Source organism: Plodia interpunctella, chromosome 28 (genome assembly GCF_027563975.2).
Source record: "Plodia interpunctella isolate USDA-ARS_2022_Savannah chromosome 28, ilPloInte3.2, whole genome shotgun sequence".
NCBI lineage: Eukaryota > Metazoa > Arthropoda > Insecta > Lepidoptera > Pyralidae > Plodia > Plodia interpunctella.
Genome location: NC_071321.1, coordinates 3,935,702 through 3,960,923, shown reverse-complemented (window position 1 = coordinate 3,960,923; position 25,222 = coordinate 3,935,702). Strand labels below are relative to the sequence as shown.

The window sequence follows — 25,222 nt, the reverse complement described above, 5'->3', positions numbered from 1 at the left end:
CGCGACTTCGCCCGCGTGAATTTCCCACACGAGCAGTTATTTATCCAGGATGAAAATTTCAAGAAGATCTGTTGAATAGATAGAGCGTGAAGAGGTAACAAACATACTTTAGCATTATTAGTTGGTACTAGGTTAATTAACAGATTCATGCACCTTAGGAGACCTTATGAAGGGCACCGCGACCGGGCCTTACCGCGAACTACCACAACTTTTATTGCCGGGCCCAAAAGAGAACGGGCCTAAACCGTCCTCGCTCCAAATAATGCACTGGACGTCGCAAAATTCCATTTCGAAAAAATTTCAATGTACATAAATGTTGCTAACATCATTCGATGGACCATCGTAATATATAAAATTACATATTTTTTTGGAAGCAAGCTGAAAATAAAAGACAAATTGGTTTTCATGGTTTTTATTACAACTAATTATTAAATAAAGATTACATTTACAGGGTCAAGCTACAAGATCTCAACAAAACAATAGATATGCTACTATATATATATATTAATTGCATTAAATTTTCTTTTCAACACGCAAACTCGGAAAAGATTTCAGTTTTACGCTAACTGAGTCTCGCGGCTTTGTTTCCGTGGGGATTTCGAGATAATAATATTCCCATACCAGTTACATTACTCGTGTACAAATTGCATAAACATCTGTTCAGCAGTTCGTGAGTTAGATTAACAAAAGTATGAAGACTTGAATTTATACTATCGATAAATTAAAAAGTATTTTGGTTAAAGAACATATGATTGTGCCTTTCCTATTAGCCCTTAAAAGAACAATACAAAATATATTTTGACTAAGATGGGTTTTAAGAGTTCATTAATATGCATGCATACATACAACCGATTGGATGTCAATTTATTAAGTTTATGTATATCTTTGAATAAAACAAATGTTTACATACAAAGGTTAATGACACGGCGAGGACGTCGCTGCTGTTAAATAAACAAGAAAATAACTAAAATTTTCCAATTTCAGGTCATCCTATAATTTTGATGAGAAAAATGTCTCTTGCACATTAAGGCCTCACTGCTCCGTTGCGTCGACGCCCGTTGCCGCTCCGTCGTATTACACAGGTTTGACATTGATGTGTCGACGTACATGTAACTACGTCGCAAAAAATATCGGAGCGCATCGGAGCAATGTGACGCGCAGTCGACCCGCATATTCTCTATCACTGCGCCAATAAAGGCTAAATCATATAAATTTACAGCATCGTGGTGTATTAAATACAATTTTGTTTATATAAAACTATTTTTATGTTACAAAAACACAAATCCCATCGCAGACATCTGAATAATATAATACGGTGGTATAAAAATTGACAAAAAATGCAATATTATGATAGAGTAATGTCCAATAAAAGTTCTTCAGAGGTTGACCTTGGTTTGCATATATTGTCGTGTTCGGGTTTGAGGGTTAGAGATGCAGTGAGATTACAGGAGACTGTGGCTGAAGATTCCAGGCCCCAAAGTACATTAAAAATTGTTGCCATTGACACGTCCGTCAAATTCAAACGACATTGGTGTCCAATCGGACCATAGACAAAAATTTGACCATAGACGAAATGACATGAAAGAACCGTACAGAGCGCTTATATATTTCGTCCCTCATCGTGTATGTCCATTTTTTATTAAATGCCGGGAAGTTGTATGGAAATTGATTTGTTTAACGCTAGCTTTTTGTTTATAGTTTTCTTTCATTGGCCATTGACACATATGTGTCAAATTTCAATGACATTGTATTATTTGACACAAATGACGTTTCATTGGCGTATTCTGGCGGGAAAATCAGAAAATTCTAATCGAGTGTAAGCGAAGAGAGTGTCAAGAATGAACGAAGTTACTTCTGAAGGCCTACTATGAAACATACAGACACGTGGCACGTTACTAAAGTCCACGTGCCGTCCGTTTTCCCCTTATCGTGTAAAAACGAATGGAGAACGTGGGGACGCATTGTCGCGCTACGTGTTTTATGTTTCATGGTAGCCCCCCAGAGTCTATAGGTTTATGTACATACGATATAAACGAAACTATATCCTATCTATACATTTTTCAGATGTCTGCGTTCCGTACTGATAAAAACCGTCATTAAATGGTTTCCATTTTCGTATATCCAGCTCAGAATGTAAATTTTTGTCGATTCGATGAATGGAAAAATCGATTTTCTACCTGGAAAGAAATAAAATATATTGCAAATGTCATTTTTTGAAATGAAGTAAAGTGTAATGTGTGGCCTAGATTTATTTATTTCAACTTAAGACAGCTTCGATACACTTGGCGTGATTTCTGACACACTTGGCTAGTTTAACAGAATAATAATACATGTTCAAGCTGTTTATGGACAGTGTTACTTGTCAAACGAATATATCACTGACAGTTCGAAGCGGTGGGGGATTGCGATCATAACGTGTAACAAACTTGGCAAATTTTCCAGTATATTAAACAGCGCGGCCAATTTGTCGAGAGCAAAAAATGTATTTAAAAAAAATAATATATTAAATGCATATTTTAGATCCTATTTATATTGTTTTTTTTAAATTGCAAGGTGTCCGGACGCGTACTTGCTTTACACAGCATGCGATCGTTCGACGGCGACCGGACCCCTCACGTCCTCAGTCACTGTTAGCGATCTGAATAAGACACGCGCTGTTATTGAATACTGTAATACATAACTTTTGTACTGTGTTGTGGACTGGAATAAATACATTATGTACTTTTATATATTATTAGAAAAAAAAAACATTATAACGAACAATAATGGTAAGCCCTTCTGGCATGATAGGGACCAACACTGTTCAAATGTGTTTCTTTCGGCATTTCTTCTCAGCAGTGGTCGTTCCGAAATGCCAGTAGTTTGTAGTTTGTGAGAAATAACTATAAATATAAAAAATTAGCTTGTGAGAAATTATTATTTAATATTGAGGTGAAAAAGTGCCTGTGAAGGTCTAATTTCTGAATAAATGATTTGAATTTAAACTAAAGTGTGTATTGGAACTATATTATTTAGCTCGTATCTAGGACCCCAGAAGACTTAAACTAGAAAAACGCAAACAACTACCTGTTACATCACCTTTGTTACGCGAGATACGAGTACGTGTCCAGCGTGCCCGGGGCCCTCTCCAGGTACTGCTTGTCAATGAGGGCCTCGATACACTTCTTGATCATCGCCACAGAGGGCGCGAACGAGCCACGTGCCTGAGATACCACCTCCTGGATCAGTTCTGTGTGTCTTAACACCTGGATGAGAAAACAAAAATAGGTATTAAATGAAATGCTCTTCAAAGCATTGTTTCTGACACTCCAGGCGACTTTTTTTTTACAAAAAAAAAACCGTGATTAATAATACGCGTGGCTAGTCTTCAAATTCAAAACATCGCTTTTCGCAGTGTACACTTTAAATACAGCTATATTCTATATTTTATTTGCCACACTGCAACTCTAGTTCACACACTCCAGGCGACTTATTTTTAACAATGGCCGTGATTTCCAATACGCTTGGCGAGTTTCCATACACTCCTCGCGTGTTTTTTTTTTTTCAGCGGAACTGTTGAATATGCTGTAAATGTGGTCAGTATTACCTTCCTCTGCTTCATGATGCGCACGAGTGCCGCTTGGAGATACATCTTGCGGTCGTCGTCGCAGTGTGTCGTTTCTGACGATTCGCCGCCGCCACTGTTGCCAGCGCCACCTGGCGGATTACATTATTATTTTCTATACATACATGAAGTCACAAAAGTAATACATCTCCTGCATTCAATATATTCCAGGAGTTCAAGATCAAGCTTAACTGGTGATTTTCCAATTCCATGTCATTTCATATTAGTGTATACATAATTTGATTCCAGTCTTAGAATAGGACCTACCTCCTCCTCCCGTGATGTCGTCCGAGGCGACTAAGGGACACAAAGCCTTCGCCACGGATAGGCAACAATGTAATTCCCAAGGAGGGTTAACGTCAAGTAAGTAACAGAAACAGAAAGAAATATATATTAGTACAAATCACACAGATTGAGCTAGCCCCAAAGTAAGTTCGAGACTTGTGTTATGGGATACTAACTCAACGATACTATATTTTATAACAAATACATATATAGATAAACATCCAAGACCCGGGCCAATCTGAAAAAGATCATTTTCCATCATGACCCGACCGGGGATCGAACCCGGGACCTCTCGGTTCAGAGGCAAGCACTTTACCACTGCGCCACCGAGGTCGTCAAAGGATAAACTCGATAGAGCTTCATATCATGACCCGACTAAGTCTAGAACTTACTTTGGGGCCAGCTCAATCTGTGTGATTCGTCCTAATATATTTATATTTATATCCTGCAGTATCTGGAGAAATTTAAACTGAATTCTCTCAAGCGAGAGAATGTAAGTGTTGTTGTTCGCCCAGTCGTATGCGCGATCAATTATTTTCACGTCCAATTGACGTCGTGCTAATACCTGGCTGGTGAGGCGCGTTGGCGCACGTGAGCCGCACCCTGGTCCGCTTGCAGGTGAAGGCGAGGTTGAGGCTGAGCGTGCCGTGCGGGCCGTCGTCGGCGACCTCGTCCGCGTCGCACGCCAGCAGCCCCGCCTCCAGCAGCGGCCGCACGTGGCGGGGCCACGCGTCGCCTGTGTACACCGTTTTGTTTATATACCGCCAGACGTCGCCCGGGGCTTCGCTATCGTGGCAATTTTCAAATAAAATATAGCCTATAGCAATCACATTCATGTGGTGGCAAAGAAACAAACTTACTTTCGCATTTATAATATTGTTTTCTTTAACTTTACAATAAAAACATGTGAAGAGAAAGAGAGAGAGAATGAGAGAGAGAGAGAGAGAGAGATACTCACCAGTGAGTTGTAAAGCTTCTCTGAGGTCGTTGGAATGAGCACTATCCTGTTTCTCGAAGGCTAATAGTAATGCACATTGAGGAGTGCTGGCGCTTATGTGGTACACCCTGAAACGAGAAAATTATTTTAACACCACACTGCGCCCCGGGGCTTCGCCCTCGTGGGAATTTTTGCGATAAAAAGTATCCTATATGTTATTCCTGGTTATATTCTACCCGTGTACCAAATTTCATAACGATCCGTCCAGTAGATTTTGTGTGACAGAGTAACAAACATACACACATACATCTTCACAAATTTTCGCTTCTAGCATATGAGTAGTTAGACCTTCACAGGAACTTTTTCAAATCACATAGTTTTTACCCGCGTCTTGGCCCGCGTGTGTTTCCCGTTGGAAAAGTTTGGTATTTTTCCGAGCACAATCTCCTTCTCCACACTTCAATCTAAATGTATGCAAAATTTCAAGAAGATCGGTTGAGTAGATCGAGCGTGAAGAGGTAACAAACAAACTTACTTTCTCATTTATAATAATAGTTAAGATAATTATAGTTAAAATTTATCGTAAGTACTATTTAGAGCAGACGTATATACACACCTGTGTGTATATCTGGTCCGCAGCTCGCCGGTGCACAGATGGTGGAGCCAGGCCAGGCGGCGGCCGCTGAAGGAGGCCCTGTAGAAGGCCTCGAACAGCCGCGCGGGGCGCTCCAGCTGCGCGGGCGGGGCCAGCGGCGCCATCGCCCCGCCCAGGGGCCACGCGCCCGCCTGCAGCACCTGGGTGCACGGTGCACACACAACTTGTATATATATATATATGATCTATGCACATACAGCCCAAACTACTGGACCGATTGAGCTGAAATGTCATGCAGATAGCCACTATAATGTAGACATCTGCTAAGAAAGGATGTTTCACTACTTACTTCACTACGTACTTTTATATATTATTAGAAAAAAAAAAACATTGTAAGAAACAATAATGGTAAGCCGATCTGGCATGATACGGACCAACACTGTTCAAATGAGTTTCTTTCGGCATTTCTTCTCAGCAGTGGTCGTTCCGAAATGCCAGTAGTTTGTAGCATGTGAGAAATAACTATAAATATAAAAATTATCGAGAAAAAGTGCCTGTGAAGGTCTAATTTCTGAATAAATTATTTGAATTTGAATTTCAAAATTCATCCTCTAAGGGGGTAAAAAGGTGTTTCAAAGTTTGTATGGGAAAACCAGAAGTCTAAATTTTTTACTGAAGGGGTGCGGGGGAAGGCGCAGGCAAAAGCTAGTTTAACTAAACAGAGCGATGGTTTATAAACTATCTATTGGTGAAAATCGTACAAAAATAAGTCAGGTATTTTTTGAGTTGATCGCATTCGTACAGATTCGCGACAGGGGGGATTTTTTTTATATGTAAGTAAGGATTAAAAAGTACATTAAAAAACTTACAATACTAAAAAGATACATGAAGTGTGAACGAGAGGTTGTGTGGATATTCTCTGTCTGTGAGCGTACCGATTCTGTTTGAGCGTGACGATTCTGTGTGAGCGTAACGATTCTGTGTGAGCGTAACGATATATTCTGTGTGAGCGTAACGATTCTGTGTGAGCGTAACGATATATTATGTGTGAGCGTAACGATATATTCTGTGTGAGCGTAACGATTCTGTGTGAGCGTAACGATATATTCTGTGTGAGCATAACGATTCTGTGTGAGCGTAACGATATATTCTGTGTGAGCGTAACGATATATTCTGTGTGAGCGTAACGATTCTGTGTGAGCGTAACGATTCTGTGTGAGCGTAACGTTTCTGTGTGAGCGTATTTCTGTGTGTGCATAGTTTCAGTGTTTCTTTTCACTAGTTTTTTATTGTCTAACCTGTATAAAGAATCCAGCGCTCAGAGTGAGTTTATTATCCCTCAAGTGTTGCTGGAATTTGGCATTAAGATCAGCTGACACGGTGACGTCAGTAAACATACGATGCAATTTGTTCGTGAACTCGTATCCGCACGCGGCTTTCAATCTGTTTATCATTGCTTCCTCCTGAAATGAGAATAGAGATTACAACTTCCTCCTTCCTACTCCTGTTCTGTTATAGTCACGTAATAAATTAATCACATTATTAACAAATAAAATTAGCAATAAGTGACAAAAGTAAAAATCATTTGTTGCCGCACTACTAGCAGATAAATTTAAGTTATGTGAAATGTTTAAGTTTAATAAATAATATAATTAAAAGCTAGTATCAAACATGTTATTTCTTAAAATATTCCGCGGAATGTTAGGTACACTAGGCCATAATTAAATACTGGTTTCAAACCTGTTATTTCACAAAATACCTGTTTCACTAACCTGTTCCGTAGAACCGAATATTTGGTGCATTAGCCTCCAGGCTATTAATAAAAGCTAGTATCAAAACCTGTTATTCCTAAAAATACCTGTTCCATAGAAGTGGACAGTTGATGTATAAGCCTCCTGGCCAACGCTCTGGCGTAGTATTTCTGAAACACGTCCTTATCGCACACGTATTTAAAGACTACAATCGCGCCGGCGAGTTTGTCGTCCGCCTCCGCTTCGCCGCCAGATCTGATGAAGAAATATATTATATAGTCAATGTATTTATTCGGATATATAGGATAGATATTCTAGCTTATGCCCGGGGCTTCGCTTGCGTTTAATTCATGCGTCCGCTCATAAATTATTATTGTCAATATCTCGGGTTCTGAGCAACGTATCGCGATAAAACCTACACCAGATTTTAAGTTACACCATCCGCTTATAAGACTGCGAGATTCGCATCAAATTCCATTCAGTAGTTATTGCGTGATGCGCGAACAAATATAAATGAATATAAATATATTAGGACAAATCACACAGACAGACAAAAAATATACATATAGACAGACAAGAATCCTAAAAAAAAGTTTTGGTTTCTACTCGTATTAATCCCAGTAAGACACCCTTTTGAATCACTTTTCCTATGAAAAAACTAGCATCAAAATTCATTGCGTGGTTTTAAAGATCCATGCATACATAGGGACACACAGCGGGAAGCGACTTTATTTTATACAATACTAGTTTTTGCCAGCGGCGTCGCCCGCGTGATTTTCCCTACGGTGAAATATTTAGATTCCATAAATAATCTGGTTTCTCCATACAAACTTTGAGCCCCCTTTTAGCCCCCTTAGAGGATGAATTTGGAAAAATTCATAATTCATTTATTTGCAAACATATACAGCGTAAAGATTACAAAATACAGTTAAACACGTACCCAGTGTGGGTGTAGCAATTTAAAATTAAAATTTTACAAATTTATTGCGCTACATAACTATTACATTATGTAATACACATGTTAGTAAGAACATATTTATATGCGTAGAACACAGATTGAGCGTCTCAGATCTTGTCAAATGTAATTAAATCAAATTCAAATTAAACGGTCAATTTTTACATATTTTTACTATGAGTCTATTGAGATAACTCACACAGTCATAGACAGAATTTCTCAAAAAATAAAAATAAAATCCTTTCTTAGAATCCTTCTACTCAGTCAGTAATTCAATGTCTTCTTTTATACATACAGATAGACTAGCTGCGCCCCGGGGCTTCGCTCCCGTAAGTATTTCGGGATAAAAAGTACCCCATGCGTTATTCCAGGTTGTGTTCTACCCGTGTGCCAAATTTAATAACAATCCGTCCAGCAGATTTTGCGTGAAAGGTAACAAACATACACGTATACATCATCACAAACTTTCGCATTTATAGTTTTGGCTCGCGGCTTCGCCCGCGTTATTTTTTCGCCATGAAAGGTACCCTATGTCCATCTTCATACTTTAAATTACATGTATCCAAAATTTGAAGAAGATCGGTTGAGTAGATAGAGCGTGAAGAGGTAACAAACTTACTTGCGCATTTGTAATTTTAATTAGGATTAGGATTAGTAAGGTATAGTGATATAGTCTCACCGCTTCCGTAGCAAGGAGTCGCAGTAGCGCGCCAGCAGCTCCGGCGCGCGCGCAGGCGCATCAGGCGCGGGCCGGGCGTTCACGACCTCACTGCACGCCTGCACGCACGCGCGCGTGGATATATATATATATATATATAATAACGAGTTAGGCATATATTTTTTTGACATAATAATATTTTGACGTACATGTTTTTTGGCATACCTTTTCAATAAACATAATTATAGTTTAGGCTAATGTATTTTACCATAATTTTGATTAGGTCAGGGTGCGGCGGGGCGGCCCTCGGGCCACCCATAAGACGCCAATATGCTTTAGAATATTATGCTTGAGAATTGTTATGCTTATGGTAGGTATGTGTAAAAAATTGTGCCTAAAACATTATGCCAAATGATTATTGTGCGTAACTATTATTATGATAAGTAAAAGTATGCCATGTTAAATTATGACATAAAATTGTATGCATAAAAATGGGGAACCATAAATATACTAGCTTTTGCCCACAACTTCGTACGTGAGTGAAAATCCGTTTCCCGTGGGAATTTCAGGAAATCCCTTCTTAGTGCTCACCTACACTGTCCTAGGAACCTACACACCAAATTTCAGCTTTCTACGCCCAGTAGTTTCGGCTGTGCGTTGTCTGTCAGTCACTCACTCAGTAACGCAAGAGTTTTATAAATATATATCGATAGTTTTTAGTAATCAGCTAACCCTAATTTTATTCGGAATAGAATAACCTGTAAAATCTTCCGTTTCGCTCGTGCAAGAGATGTGCGTATTAGAAATAAATGTGATGAAACGAGACAGATGTCGCTGACATGTTTTGTCGATCACGCCCAGTAGTTTCGGCTGTGCATTGTCTGTCAGTCAGTCACTGAGTAACGAAGAGTTGATTGATTGATTGATTGATTGATTGATTGATTGATTGATTGATTGATTGATTGATTGATTGATTGATTGATTGATTGATTGATTGATTGATTGATTGATTGATTGATTGATTGATTGATTGATTGATTGATTGATTGATTGATATATATACTACAGTTTACTTACTGTACTTTTAATACAAAGCTTAGGAATAATTCACATTTTTTATACTGGGTCCAATGACCCCGGTAGTGCGAGTGTCTGCGTCACAAATCGTGACGCGAGTGTCCCACGTCTCTGTCAACCCCGCAAGGGATAAATACAATAAATGCAATAAAGGTTCGTACTAAGGCTGGAGCCTCAGAATAAGTCTAGTCGAGTCACACCACACTTACCTTGTCCAACGCCCCAACGAACGCCTGGGCGCCTCCGAACACATCAGCAAACAGTTCTGTGTACTTGCTGTGCAGGCTCAGCATTGACGTAACGAAGTGTATGTGAGCCTGCAACAAAAAATAAATAAATGGATTTGTTTATACACGTCACACATACTTTTCAACTTATTTGTGAAAAAATCTCATTAATATTTTCAAAAATAATAAGTTATAAAGCAAATTGTTAGATGTACAACAACAAATCCATTTAAACGGTCGATAAATGGACAACAGCGGTACCTCGTCCTTGTTGTGTGTGGCGGCGAGTAGCTGGCGGCCTTCGCGCGCGGCCTGCGCATGCGCCGCCTCCACCAGCGGCCGCAGCGCGCCCGCGCCCGCCAGCGGCCGCAGCAGCTGGTACATGCGCTTCAGGTCCTCGCGTCGCTGCACGACTTCAGATCGTTAATATGTACAACTAGCCGCGACCCAGGGCTTCGCTCGCGTGGGAATTTCGGGATAAAAAGTGCCTTATGTGTTGTTACAACATAATAAAAAAAGTTGCCCGTGTCACTCCAAAACGTTTCGTCTATCTCTGTGCCAAATTTCATCAAAATCAGCCCAGTAGTTTTTGACTTTATCCATTACAAACAAAAATACAAATCTTCTCTCATTATAATATTAGTATGGATAATGCTAATAAAAAAGGGATCAATACAACTAGTTGGTAAATGGTTAAGACGCCCGCCTGTGGATCGAAAGGTCTCAGGTTCGAATCCTACTCGTGCCACATGAGTTTGTATATCAATCTGACTCATGTATAGTAGTTTTCATCGACCACCACTTGCTTCCGGTGAAGGAAAACATCGTGAGGAAACCTGCACACTGGTGGACAGTTTAGTTCCCTAATGTGCACGCGACTACCTGCCGCTAGATGGCGGTAAGTAGTCGTAAAAGTCATGTCAGATGCCTTTAGACGAATTGAATAAAATCTGACATCAGTGTTAGGAATAACACACTCGATATGATGCCTAGTAATATGTATGCATGTTATGTATGTATGTATGTTTGTATGTATGTATGTATGTTTTGTATGTATCCTTGAATTAGGAATCCACTTTAACAAAAATCCGATACAAGTGTGAAAGTCATTTAATTCAAGATATTGTGTATGCTCCTTTATGTTGTAACTTGACTCAATATACGAGTAAACATTGGCCGATTGTATTATTTTCACAACTACCCTACAATCTGGCGTACTTATTTTGACAATCAATATAAGTACGCCTGGACGAAATTTGGACGGGTCTACGTACGAAAGAGCGACATTACCAGCGGCATATATATTAAAGATCTCGATACTTTGAATAACCTAGTATGAGTATTTGGGTGCATATCATAAATATATCTATATTTTTAATTAGTTTTAATCTTGCCACTATATAATATATTTTTTCATAATGTTAGTTTTTTATCAAAATGTGAATAGAGTTCGATCCAAAATTAATGAAATAAATTTAAATGTATTGTCAAATAACTACGATATAATTTGTCTCACGGAAACCAATTTTAATGACAGTGTACGTGATTCAGAGTTATTGGATTCTCGATATAATATTTACAGACGGGATCGGTCTAGCACTTCTTTGAGTAAGACTGAGGGTGGGGGTATTGTAATCGGTGTAAAGAAAAATATAGAGGTTGTACGACAGTTTTCGTGGGAGAGCAATGTTGAGGACTTGTGGCTGACTATATTACCTCGTATTTCTAATGACAAGAAAATTAATATTTGTTTATGTTATCTGCCTCCTGACTTGCCTCGTAATTTTCAGCAATCTTTTTATGATAACTTGTGTACGGTAGTTGGTAACACTGGTATTAATGAGGAGTTTATTTGTATTGGCGACTACAATATCCCTGAATTATCCTGGACAGGGGCCCCTAATTCATTGCACATGACTAGCAATCAATCAAATAACTGGAAACCACTGCTGCTGCTGGATGCTATGGCTGTATGCCAGTTGAAGCAGTTTAATAATATTCCAAACTCCAATAATCTCTTTTTGGATCTTGTTTTATCTTCTACCGAAATACAGGTGTACGGGGCTGATCCACTCAGCCGTTCTGACAAGCATCATCCAGCCATTGTTGTTGACGTGGACTGCAATGTTGGGATTGCGAGTAGTTTTCTGAAGCCGAAACATCGTCAGCGTTTTAATTTTTATAAATGTAATTATGAAAACATTAAATCAGAACTTTCATTAATTGATTGGCATTCCATCCTATCATGTTCTGACATAGATGCCGATCTAGGTAAGTTCTATGACATTGTCAATGACATAATTAGTAGGAATACCCCTCTCTGCAAAAATAAAAATTCTAAATATCCTATTTGGTTTAGTCCTGCAGTAATTCGTTGCCTTAATAAGAAGATCAAATTTCATAAACTGTATAAAAATTATGGGAATCCTTGTGATTATGATAACTTTTCCCATTACCGAAATTTGAGTAAACGATTAATTAAGACGAGTTACCAAAGATTTATTGCGTCAGTTGAGGACTCCTTAGAACATGATATAAAGAGCTTTTGGAGGTTTGTTAATGCAAAAAAAGGTGTGAACCAGGTTCCCTTGTCCATGAGTTACTGCGATACTTCATCAAATGACCCATCTCAAATAAGTGAATTATTTTCTTCGTATTTTAGCTCAGTTTTTGAAAAAGATTCGCTTGAAAGTAACTTTGATTTTACGGATAGAAATTATAATACTTTGAATTCTGTAACGATCACAGAAGAAATGGTCTTAAACAAATTAAATGCCTTGGACACTAATAAAGGACCCGGACCTGACGGTATTCCTGCCATCTTTATTAAAACTTGTTCAAAAGAATTATGTGAACCATTGCATATCTTATTTTGCAAATCATTACAGTCAGGAACTTTCCCCACTCTTTGGAAAATTGCTCATGTTGTTCCTATCTACAAATCAGGTGATAAAAATCAGTGTCAAAATTATAGACCTATTAGCCTATTATCTTGTTTCGCAAAAATATTCGAGAGTATTGTGTACGACACATTGTATAACCATTTCAAACCCTATCTTCACCCACAACAACATGGCTTTGTTTCTCATAGATCTACCACGTCTAACTTACTTGAGTATAAAAACTTTCTTTGTAGTGCTTTTGCTAGAAACGTGCAAGTCGACTCTGTGTACACAGATTTTTCTAAAGCGTTCGACAAAGTTAACCATAGAGCTCTCTGTATAAAACTAGCAGCATACGGCATTCATGGCTCTCTGCTTCGTTGGCTTCAGTCTTATTTGAGACTTAGGAGTCAACTGGTGGCTGTCAAAGGCTATCTATCGACACCTGTCACTGTTACGTCTGGGGTACCGCAGGGAAGTCACTTGGGACCTCTGCTCTTTGTGGTTTTCATAAATGATCTTGTTGAGAACCTTTCTTGTCCCTGTCTTCTTTACGCAGATGACCTAAAAATTTTTGCTGCGATCAAAGAGTCCTCAGATACGATGGCGCTGCAGAGTGATCTGTATGTACTATCTAACTGGTGTAATAAAAACTATATGCAACTCAATGTCGACAAATGTTTTGTTATAACTTTCACTAGAAAGTCTATCGTAATCACATATGATTACACATTGGAAGGTATAATACTCGCTCGTAAGAATCTTGCTAAGGACCTTGGGGTCTTCTTTGACTGTCAGTTATCTTTCCGGGATCACTATGATTATATTATTCGGCGCTGCTCTCAACTGCTCGGTTTCATCTGCAGAATCACCAAAGACTTCAGAGAGACCCGCAGTTTTCTACATCTTTATTACTCGCTTATACGTAGCATACTTGAATATAATTCTGCAGTTTGGTCTCCATTTTATGATGTGCATAGCAACAGAATAGAAAGGATACAGGAGCGTTGTCTAAAGATTGTAAGCTATAGACGTGGTATGGGCCGTGCACTCACATCGTATCAGGAACGATTGGAATACTTTCAAGTAACCTCTCTTCATACACGTCGAGATATAACTAATCTCATAATACTTTATAAAATTATACACAACCATATTGACTCGTCCAACCTTCTTTTAGCTCTTAACTTCAATACTCATTTTAGATCTCGAAATCGCAACTATAATGCCTTTAATCTTCAAATTTATTCCAATAATACGTCTTACTATAATCCCTTGGTCAGAATGTGTCGCCAGTACAATGAAATCTTAGCCTCTAATAGGGAAATAGACATTTATTTGTTTTCACTGTTTAAGTTCCGGCGGCAGATAATGGAACATTTAAGGAATAATTGACTTTTCTTTTTTCATGTACTTTTCATTGTTTAATCGTTCTCTCTATATTCAAAATTATTCAAAATTGTTATCTACTGTTTGTTTTGTTCTAAACTTGCTTTTTAGCTTTCTAGCGTAATTATTATCTAACCTTTAAGTTTAAGCCTTGTTAGGCATGCATATGTTTGGATTACTATTTAGATCTACACTTTTATATGTTATTATTATATCTTGCTCATGATTGTAATCTGTTTTGTGTGCTAATAAATAAATAAATAAATAAATAAATAAGTATGTTCCGGTGAAGGAAAACATCGTGAGGAAACCAGCACACTGGTTGCTTATTAACTTGTGTGTGAAATGGAGAAGGCAATGGCAAACCACTCCATTACTAATGCCAAGAAAATTGTTATGTGTGTGTAATTCCACGTAATGACCACGACCCTCAGCCATGAGGTATACGACTATTAAGAGATGTATGTATGTATGATGTTATATATTTTATGTATGTTACGTAGGTGTGTTATGAATGTTATGTATGTGTGTGATCGTACCTGGTGGGGGTATTTTATGTATGTTACGTAGGTGTGTGATGAATGTTACGTATGTGTGCGAACGTACCTGGTGGGGGTATTTTATGTATGTTACGTAGGTGTGTTATGAATGTTATGTATGTGTGTGATCGTACCTGGTGCGGGTATTTTATGTATGTTACGTAGGTGTGTGATGAATGTTACGTATGTGTGCGAACGTACCTGGTGGGGGTATTTTATGTATGTTACGTAGGTGTGTTATGAATGTTATGTATGTGTGTGATCGTACCTGGTGCGGGTATTTTATGTATGTTACGTAGGTGTGTGATGAATGTTACGTATGTGTGCGAACGTACCTGGTGGGGGTATTTTATGTATGTTACGTAGGTGTGTTATGAATGTTATGTATGTGTGTGATCGTACCTGGTGCGGGTATTTTATGTATGTTACGTAGGTGTGTTATGAATGTTATGTATGTGCGTGATCGTACCTGGTGCGGGTATTTTATGTATGTTACGTAGGTGTGTTATGAATGTTATATATGTGCGTGATCGTACCTGGTGCGGGTATTTTATGTATGTTACGTAGGTGTGTTATGAATGTTATATATGTGCGTGATCGTACCTGGTGCGGGTATTTTATGTATGTTACGTAGGTGTGTTATGAATGTTATGTATGTGCGTGATCGTACCTGGTGCGGGTCGCGCAGCAGCGCGTCGGTGTGCGCGTGCAGCGCGGGCAGGTGCGCGGCCACCGCGGCGCGCTCGTAGCAGCCGCGCACCGCCTCCGGGGAGGACGAGTGCAGGAACCGCGCGCCCAGCGATATCTCGCGGTCCAAGCCTTGCGGCACCAACAAAAGGGTGTTTCATTTGCACCGGTGTGTTTATTTATTTATTCACTAGCGGCCCGTCCCGGCTTCGCTCGGGTAAAAACATAATAAATTATCCACTCAAACCTTCCTCAGAAACCACACTATCTATCGGTGAAAACCTCATGAAAATCCTTGCAATTATTTTTTCAGTTTATCACGAACAGACAGACAGACAGACGCGAAAGGACTTTGTTTTATAATATGTAAGGATTTAAACAACAACAGCTATTTTACAAAATAATTTACAGTTATTCTTATATAATTAATTAATAAAAAGTTGTTCACAAAATTAACAATATAACAACACGCCGTAATCAAACAGTTTTATGAAATAACTATTAATAACATAAAAAACAGTGTAATTAAATATATATATATATATATATATATATATATATATATATATATATATATATATATATATATATATATATATATATATATATATATATATATATATATATATATATATATATATATATATATATATATATATATATATATATATATATATATATATATATATATATATATATATACACATATATACAGGGTCATTGCTATCAAACGTAAAACCTCCTAAAGACTATTTGGGTACATCAAAACAAGCAACTTTTATTCTACGACTTTTCGTGACTCTTAGTTTTTTTTTTCACATAACAAAAAAATTCAATCTAATTTGCGATTCTACACATGTTAACTGTATGTAATAGCCGAGCAACGCGAGACAGTACAGTAGCGTTATGTAGCGGAATCGAACATAGAATTAACGTTGTATAGAAACGACAAATGATTTTTTTTTTAATTACGTTTAGACAAAAGTCGTAGAACAAAAGATGTTAGTCTCTATGTACCTTATGCGCCTTTGGAAGGTTATGCGTTAGATACCAGCATGGACGAAATATATAAAAGGACCGACAGAGTTGACAACATATCGTGCATCGGTTTTTAGTTCCTCATGCTTCGCTAGATATCGCTAGGTGTGTCGAATCGATAAATTATCATTGATGACCTCAGTGGCGCAGTGGTAAAGTTCTTGCCACTGAACCGAGAGGTCCCGGGTTCGATCCCCGGTCGGGTCATGATGGAAAATGATCTTTTTCTGATTGGCCCGGGTCTTGGATGTTTATCTATATGTGTATTTGTTATAAAATATAGTATCATTGAGTTAGTATCCCATAACACAAGTCTCAAACTTACTTTGGGGTTAGCTCTGTGTGATTTGTCCCAATTTATTTATTTATATTTATCATTTAAATCAAATCAAATCTACTTCCGACGTCGTACAGAATGCATCAGAAAGTAGCCAACTCGACTATTGTAGTAATATGGTTAGGATAGTCTAGATGGCGCTTCGGGACGGACTCTAGTAGGTATAAATTTAAAAGTTTGTGTATGTTCGTATTTGAAAACTAGCGCCATCTAGTTTTATCTAGATGGAACCATTCAATAACGAATAAACTTTTCATATTAATAAATAGATGGCGCAACTTAATTTAGATACTTTCAGGCTAAACATTAGCGCCATCTAGTTTTCATAAAGGATTTTTAACAATAGGGAATATTACGCAAAGCTTGGCGCAGATGGCGCTACTGGTACAACTAGGGTTAACGAACATTGCCAATGGAGGCAAAAAGCGTCAATTTTCAATATTTTCGAAGATTTACGACTAAAATACCTTCTTCGCAATCGTGGTGCGAATTTAAAAGAAAAAGAGAAAGATTTAGTGGATTTTTGAATAAGCTTCAAAACACAAAGTGTAAAAATACAAGACGAGTTTGCACAATGATTCAAGTCCATTGTAAAACACAACACCTTTATTATAATTATTGAACACTATTGAGATCACATTGCACTATTTGTGGGATTGGGATATGTATATTATTTTCGACCACCACTTCTTCATTATAATCAATTAACCACTTCCACCCAAAGATATAATAAACACAAAAAACCGTCTATAGGGTTAACTTCATATACGACTAGACATATTTGATTTTTAGCTTCACGTTTAGCAGCTCTTTGTCGCCTTAGAGTACACTTTTAAGACTTCAGTTTTAGACCATAAGAAAACTGATGGGCGGTTAACTGGTTCTGAAAACAATAACACTATTTTAGGTTATGTTCTGCATTATTTGGTCAACTGTGGTCATAAACTGATATAAACTTGATTTTGAAAGCCTTACCCGTATGAAGTCCATATTTTCATCGTCACGTGTGAAGTGTTCCGAGCATATTTTTTACCATTTACTGTCTCGAAAATTTTGCAGCGTCTGGCTGTTTCCCAATATTTCGGCACCCGAATATGCAATACTATTTTATATTTCCACAAACGAATGCTTACATAAAGAAAATATGAATAAAGTACTCTAAAATAAACGTCTTCATCAACATAGCAAAAGGCGCCAATGTTTTTGTTTACCAACCATACAGTGCTGCGCTCTGGCGGGATAAATGCACAGTATTACTACCTATTTCTGATGTACGTTTTTTTGTTCGACTCTGTCACTCTTTACATCTATTTCGTCCACGATACCAATAACCCTGTATAGTAAAATTCGTTATTAAACCATAGAGAACAACGTATTAGCTAGAATATTGACAGATAAATCCACTAACCTTCAAGAATATGCTTCATATAGTGTGATATGTCTCCGTCTTTGAGCAGATCAGCTGCCAGTCGCGCATGCGCGTCCGCCGCCGCTTCCAGATACGGCTCTAGCACCAGTTGTTGGTAAAGAGCCAAGGGTGAGCGCACGCGAAACGATTGTACCTGGAACATATGGAAATTCATACTAATCCATATATTATAAAACAAATGTGTTTCCGTCGTGCAATAAAGACGACCGCGACTACGGTTACGTTAAATTATTATTGTAAATATCTCGGGTTCTGAGCAACGTATCGCGATGAAACCTATACCAGATTTTGTCGACGCACTACATCGACAAATCAATAACTGTCACATACACACACGCACACAAGCAAAAAGCACGGACCAAATTCAAATTCAAATTCAAATCATTTATTCAGAAATTAGACCCTCACAGGCACTTTTTCTCGTCAATCTTTAAATTTATAGTTATTTCTCACAAGCTAGAAACTACCAAGCAGCGGCGTCGACGGCGGCGTGCCCTCCACTCGACATTGGACGCGCATGCATCATTCACGTCTCACTAATAATCCTTATTTTCACACTGTATAAGTTAACTTTCTGTTCATTAAATCGCATGTAATCGCGAGCCGAGTCTTCATCATTCATCTCAACCCGACTCCTGACAGTCCGAACAGATTTTATGTTAGAACATCTGATATACGACCGTACACATCGACCACCACTTGTTTCCGGTGAAGGGAAACATCGTGAGGAAACCTGCACACTGGTTGACAGTTTGGTTCACTAGTGTGTATCTGCCGCTAGATGGAGCTAAGTAGTCGTAAAAGTCATGTCAGATGCCTTTAGGCGACTAGAATAAAATCTGACACCAGTGTTAGCGATAACACACTCGATATGTTGATGATGATTAGTAATATGTATGTGTATGTTATGTATGTTTGTTTGTATGTATGTATGTATGTTTAGTATGTTTTGTATGTTCCGGTGAAGGAAAACATCGTGAGGAAACCTGCACACTGGTTGCTTATTAACTTGCGTGTGAAATGGAGAAGGCAATGGCAAACCACTCCATTACTAATGCCAAGAAAGTTGTTGTGTGTGTTTAATTGCACGTAATGACCACGACACTCAGCCATGAGGAATACGATTATGAAGAGATATATGTTATGTAAGTATGCATGTTATGTATGTATGTATATGTTATGTATATATGTATACGTGGCCTTACCACGAAGGTCGTCAAAATAAAAAATATATCACTTACATCAACAGTGCTGTGTATAGCTGTCCTTAAAACGTCGGCGTGAGCGGGATCGGGGGGCGACGACCTGGCCGCCGACAGCGCCGATACGATCCTGGACGACAACGCTCGAGACAGAGGTGTTACTAACACTCTTTCCCAGATAACTAGACCTAATTCCCCAACCTAGAAAAACAATTATAGGAATAATACCAGCTGCGCCAAGGGGTGTCGCTCCCGTGGGAATTTCGGGATGAAAAGTACTTTGTGTTATTCCAGGTTGTATTCTAACTAAATTAAATTTCATAGGTCCAAAGTAAGTTCGAGACTTGTGTTATGGGACACTAACACAACGATACTATATTCTATAACATATACATATATAGATAAACGTCCAAGATCCGGGCCAATCGGAGAAATATCACCTTCACCGGTGTTAGAACTCGGGACCTCCAGTATACTAGTCCAGTATACTAGATAAGCTTAATAGTCACCTCGTGACTATTAAGCTTATCAAAGAAAATACTATAGCTTTTGACTGGTTTGACGTCATTGTAGAATGAAGATAAGTGATAAAAGTCAGCTCGCCAGCACTTGTTTACCTATTTATAGACCTTTTTAGCCCATTTTAGATGGAACATCAACTCTATTAAGCAATTTTTGTGTAATTATGTGAAAAAATATGTTGGTGTGCCACAGGGTTCAATGTTAGAACCCGTACATTTTATACACGATTAATTTGTCTAATGCTTCGTCCGACAGGATTTACAACAATTGGAGCGCATCTAGAGGATCTGGGTTTGATTCCCAGCGCGGTCAAATACTTGTGACGTCGATAGGAAGTCTGCGAAACTGAAGCGGAATTAGGCAGGCCATGTAAGTCGTATGACGCTGGAAACATGAACCAAGAGCGACTACTTGAGTCTCGACTGATAGCAAAAGATTTTTGATTTTTATTTGAAACACACTAAAAAAAACTACTGGACCGATATTGATGAAATTTGGCACAGAGTCAGATGAAATCTTCAGAAGTGACATAGGCTACATTTTTATTATGGTTTTATTCTAGCGAGCCGGGACAGCTACTCGAGTAATAATGTATACCTCAAGCTGACGGGAGTCGTGTTCGGGGCAGCTGACTGTAGCGGCTGATCCATAAATAATCTCCGCATCAGACACCTGCAAAAATATGTTCAATATAACTATACTGTTAAGCGTTTGTGAGTTTGTATATTTGAGCCGGGTAATCTCCGAAACTACCGAACCGATTTCAAAAATTCTTTCACCATTAGAAAGGTACGTCATCCAAGATTGCTATAGGCTATGTTTTATCTCAAAATCCCCACGGGAGCGAAGCCCCGGGCGACATCTAGTAGGCTAATATATTTATTTATGTACACAACAATCCTGATATAATATTTTTTTATAACGAAAATAAATTTAAAACTAATGAAAAATAACTAAACTATACTCAAAACAAAGGTTAAGAATTATATACATAATATTTACAAAAATGCCAGTCCCTGCAGTTCGGTAGCGTGCCCAGTAGGCTGACAGCATTGCCACGTTGAATGGCAATGATTATGCTCTGGCTAAGATATATATTAACTAACTATATTTTTGCAATTGCAATACCAAATACAATGGTCATGATTGGTTGATAAAAATCCAGTGTTACCAAGAGTCACGAGCGCACAGCAAATGAGGAACGAAAGAAAGGGACAGATATACGATAAAGAGAGAGAACATACCTTCTGTCGCTTGATGTGTTGCAGATTGAGATAAGAGTATAAACTGTTCAAATACGCCACGCCCTGGCTGTATTCCCTCCATGCCGACACATATCTGTTGAAAAAAAAAAATATATATATAACTGTAAGTGGTCTAGATGTCTGTACGTGGGAGATATTGAAGAAAAGAATTGTCGTCTGTTTGGATGTTTAATCGCATAAAAATGACTTTGATGCAGTTTTTACAGCGGAAGGTCTAAACAAAAATGAATCTTGGGAAAGAACATTAAAATGACGACCTCGGTGGCGAACATGATCTTTTTCTGATTGGCCCGGGTCTTGGATCTTTATCTATATACGTATTTGTTATAAAATATAGTATCGTTGAGTTAGTATCCTATAACACAAGTCTAGAACTTACTTTGGGGCTCAATATGCGTGATTTGTCATAATATTATTTATTTATTCTTAAGAGAGTACAATGGAGCTAATTTACCTTGTCAACAGGCCATCGTTATGGTCGTTGTTCTCCAACGGGGCGGTTCCTCTAACTCTCTCTAGAAGACCAGACACGTGCTCTTCCAGAAAGTTTCTAGAACGAAAAGATTTGAGAAATCAGAGTCACCACCACCGCGTCTGCTATGTGAAATGTTTATAATTTATTTAAAACAGACATATGGACAATACCTGGTCTCGTCATACAGTTTATCAGCTAAAGGCTCAGGGTGCGCCACACACAGCGCGTAAACGTCTGAGAAGCGGGTGTTCCATACAGCACGCTCCACGGCTCGGAGCCCTACCACACCGGCGACCTTGACGACATAAAAAATCATTATTATAGTCATATCCACTCAACTTTACTGTTATATATCAGTAAATATGTAGAACAATGTCGATAAAAAACATCTATCAATAGATGTAATAAAACAGTAGAAAAAAAATCGTGTACATTGAATAAAATCACATAAAAATAAAATTTGGCTACAAAGTCACAGGAACAGAGTAAGAATTTGAAAAAAAAAATGTCTGTATGTTTGTACACGATAATCTTCGGAAATACTGGACGGATTCGAATGAAACTTTTTCGTTATATAGCTATTAAGCCTGGGCAACATATAGATATAAATGATTTTGAAAACTGGAACACCTGATGGAGAACAATGATGGTACAGCAAAACTACAGGAAATATAGAAATGACGCCTTAACAAAAGTTGTTCAGTCTGATGAGCATTTTTTGACGAGATATAAAAATCGCAGATCTGTAACACCTGATGTAGACCCATGATGGTGAAGCTAAACTATAGGAAATATAGAAATGACGACTTTACCAAAATGTCTTGTGTATGTTTTTGTTGAATGTCTTCACAATTTTTTAGCTGGAGATCCGGCTTTACGAGACATAGCATTCCCAAAGAGGGTTGACGTTTGGCAGGCGGTAGGTTATAAAATCACAGGCGAATCTTTAAAATTTTGTACGGATCCCTCGCTGCGCGAGTCTAACTCGCACTTGACCAGTTTTTTTTAAACATTTTTTTAAGGATACATTTATTTCATTTTATGCAGATATATGAACGCAGCCACAAACACAACCGTAAACATACGCGTTGGAACGCATTCCTTGTCACAAAAAAAAAAACTACGCCACTTTATTAACAAAGCTCGGTCTTTTATTTGTAGTTTAGCTTGCATTTCTATCTTAATCTATCAGTTTTTATTATTTAATAACACACTTGCAGCTCATTAAGCTGACGCGTGCAGTGACAACATTCTCATTAAATACAAATTTGTTTATTCTTCATCATAACTTCATCATAACTAATCTCTTGACAAGAGAGCCACTTGCTTTACACTACTGCACTCTTGCTTCACGGCCAGATAGACTTTGCTGCATGTAAAAGTCCTTATCATATACATACATACATCTAGTTAATACTCTTCCATGACTTCAACGTCCAGGTGCATGACCAAGGAGGATGAGTTTCTCAACGCTGTCTGGTTTACAACTATGTGAAGAACCAAACGTGAGATGCTGAAGATGTATCGTAGAGAGACGGGTCCGAATGTGCAGCACTTGAAGTATAGACAATTATTTATTTGACAGTTTAACCCTTCCAAGTCGCAAATAGCTGTTTATCTGTTGTGTCCTGATTATGCACGATCAACGGGTTAATATAATGAAACGCAAATGTTTAAAATTTGTTTAAAACTCACAGTCTCCTTGAGGTTGGCCCATGTTTCTTGGAAGTCCACGTTGCGGGGCTTTAAAGACATCATTGGAACTTCAGTTCATGTATCTGAAACATTATACACATGTAGTAATCAGTATTTATGGAAATCTATGGCGCACGACATAGTCTATGTCAAGCATTAGAATTCTTGATAGAAAAATTGTTTATTTGGCAACATTCTTGTTATAATTAAAATTTACACTATCATGCACCAAAATGGCCTTCACTCAGCAATTATATGTTGCTGGCATTCCGCAAATACCGCCTAATTAAAAATAAAATAAAATCTTGTGGTTGACAACATGTATGTCAGCTATGATAGGTTTGGAAAACTTGTTGCTTAATTGTCATGATACAGGACTGCTATACTGGTCAAGGAGCTGGGTAGGCTTGCCAACTCAACAAAAGGTATATCCACACATTCCACACATACAAAATGGTACCAAAAAAATATATATTTTTATATCATATAATAGAGAAAATCAATACAACAAGCAAAATAGGTGATTATTAATATCATTAATTAATTAATAAAAAGAATATAATATTATTAATGATCACTGATATGCCGTTCAGCAGTTTTTAATATATGTATAAGACCTATATTTGTTAATTGACGTCCTTGGAGAAAAAGCTGTAGTGAAGTTTGTTGCGCCGCTTCTTCTTCACTTGCGCTTTGGAAGCCGGCAGTAGACTTAGTTTAAGTAATTTTTTTGACGTCAATAAGTGATGTATATCATCCTAAATTGGACAAAGAATTTTGAATTTTAATTTGAGCAAGCTTAGAGCTGGGCTGGCTCGATTAAGTGGCAGCGCAGACTCCTCACACAGAAACAGTCCAAATAGGCCTAAATGCCGAAAATAGTCATAAGAAAAGTAATTCTTCCTAGTTTATAGGTAGGTATTTCAGTAATTAGCTTCTATGTGTAAAATCCATGAATCTCAAGCTGGCTATGAAGAAGAGTTATTGTCATATATAAAAATACTGTATGCATAAGTTTTCTGTCTCACTTTTTGGTATTATAAATGTTGGTATTTCAAATATTTACAAGATAAACACTAATACACAAATCCTGGGCAGAGAAATCAAGCAATAATTAAATTTTTACCTGTCATGGACTTACTGGCAAAAAATAATACTTCTGATTGAAAAACCTGGCCAGAATTAGGTCATTTAAAAATGCAAGTCAGTACACGCAGTTGAAAACCAAAACAGGGAACGTCGAGGTCAACGCACGAGACAGAAATGCAATAAAGTAGAGAACTTTAAAGGTTATAATTTTATAGTCCAAATAACAATTATGTACTTCTGGGATTGTACTTTTGTTAGCGAACTACGCAAAATTGGCATGTTAGATTTTGGCATCGTGACAAAATAGTAGAAACAAAGATCAGCGCAGCCACAGTTCGACGCTAAATTAGTCAGCAATATAGAAAACAAAAATAATATACCGTTAATGAAAATACTTTCATTATTCCGTTAATTTTTGGGGAACACAACACTTACGTAGGATACAAACGATATGTAGATAACTCTGAAAGCTGGTTCACTAGATATTTGTGCAATAAATAGTTATATATGCAATATTTTTATCATAATCAAACCATTTGCAAGTAATACGCAAGATTGAACTACCTACAGACAAATTGACATTA

The 25,222-nt window shown here is 37.9% G+C and overlaps 1 protein-coding gene across 4 annotated transcripts; it reads right to left on the bottom strand.

The window, feature by feature from the left end:
• Positions 1-396: 396 nt before the first annotated feature.
• Positions 397-25,222, bottom strand: Cul2 (Cullin 2). Of its 4 annotated transcripts, none has more exons than XM_053766026.1 (20): positions 25,074-25,222; positions 23,550-23,632; positions 22,025-22,149; positions 21,834-21,929; positions 21,359-21,452; positions 20,712-20,786; positions 19,632-19,793; positions 18,370-18,523; positions 15,570-15,718; positions 10,351-10,494; positions 10,072-10,179; positions 8,807-8,904; positions 7,280-7,427; positions 6,720-6,884; positions 5,443-5,621; positions 4,848-4,954; positions 4,455-4,625; positions 3,587-3,696; positions 3,067-3,245; positions 397-2,177 (listed from the first exon to the last, which is right to left on the bottom strand). In XM_053766026.1, the coding sequence occupies exons 2-19, from the start codon at positions 23,610-23,612 to the stop codon at positions 3,084-3,086; spliced, it is 2,310 nt and encodes a 769-aa protein (XP_053622001.1). In that variant the 5' UTR covers positions 23,613-23,632; positions 25,074-25,222; the 3' UTR covers positions 397-2,177; positions 3,067-3,083. The 4 variants fall into 4 exon arrangements, with proteins under 4 accessions (XP_053622001.1, XP_053622002.1, XP_053622004.1 ...); XM_053766027.1 differs by having other exon boundaries at positions 3,079-3,245; XM_053766029.2 differs by lacking the exon at positions 25,074-25,222 and adding an exon at positions 24,676-24,852.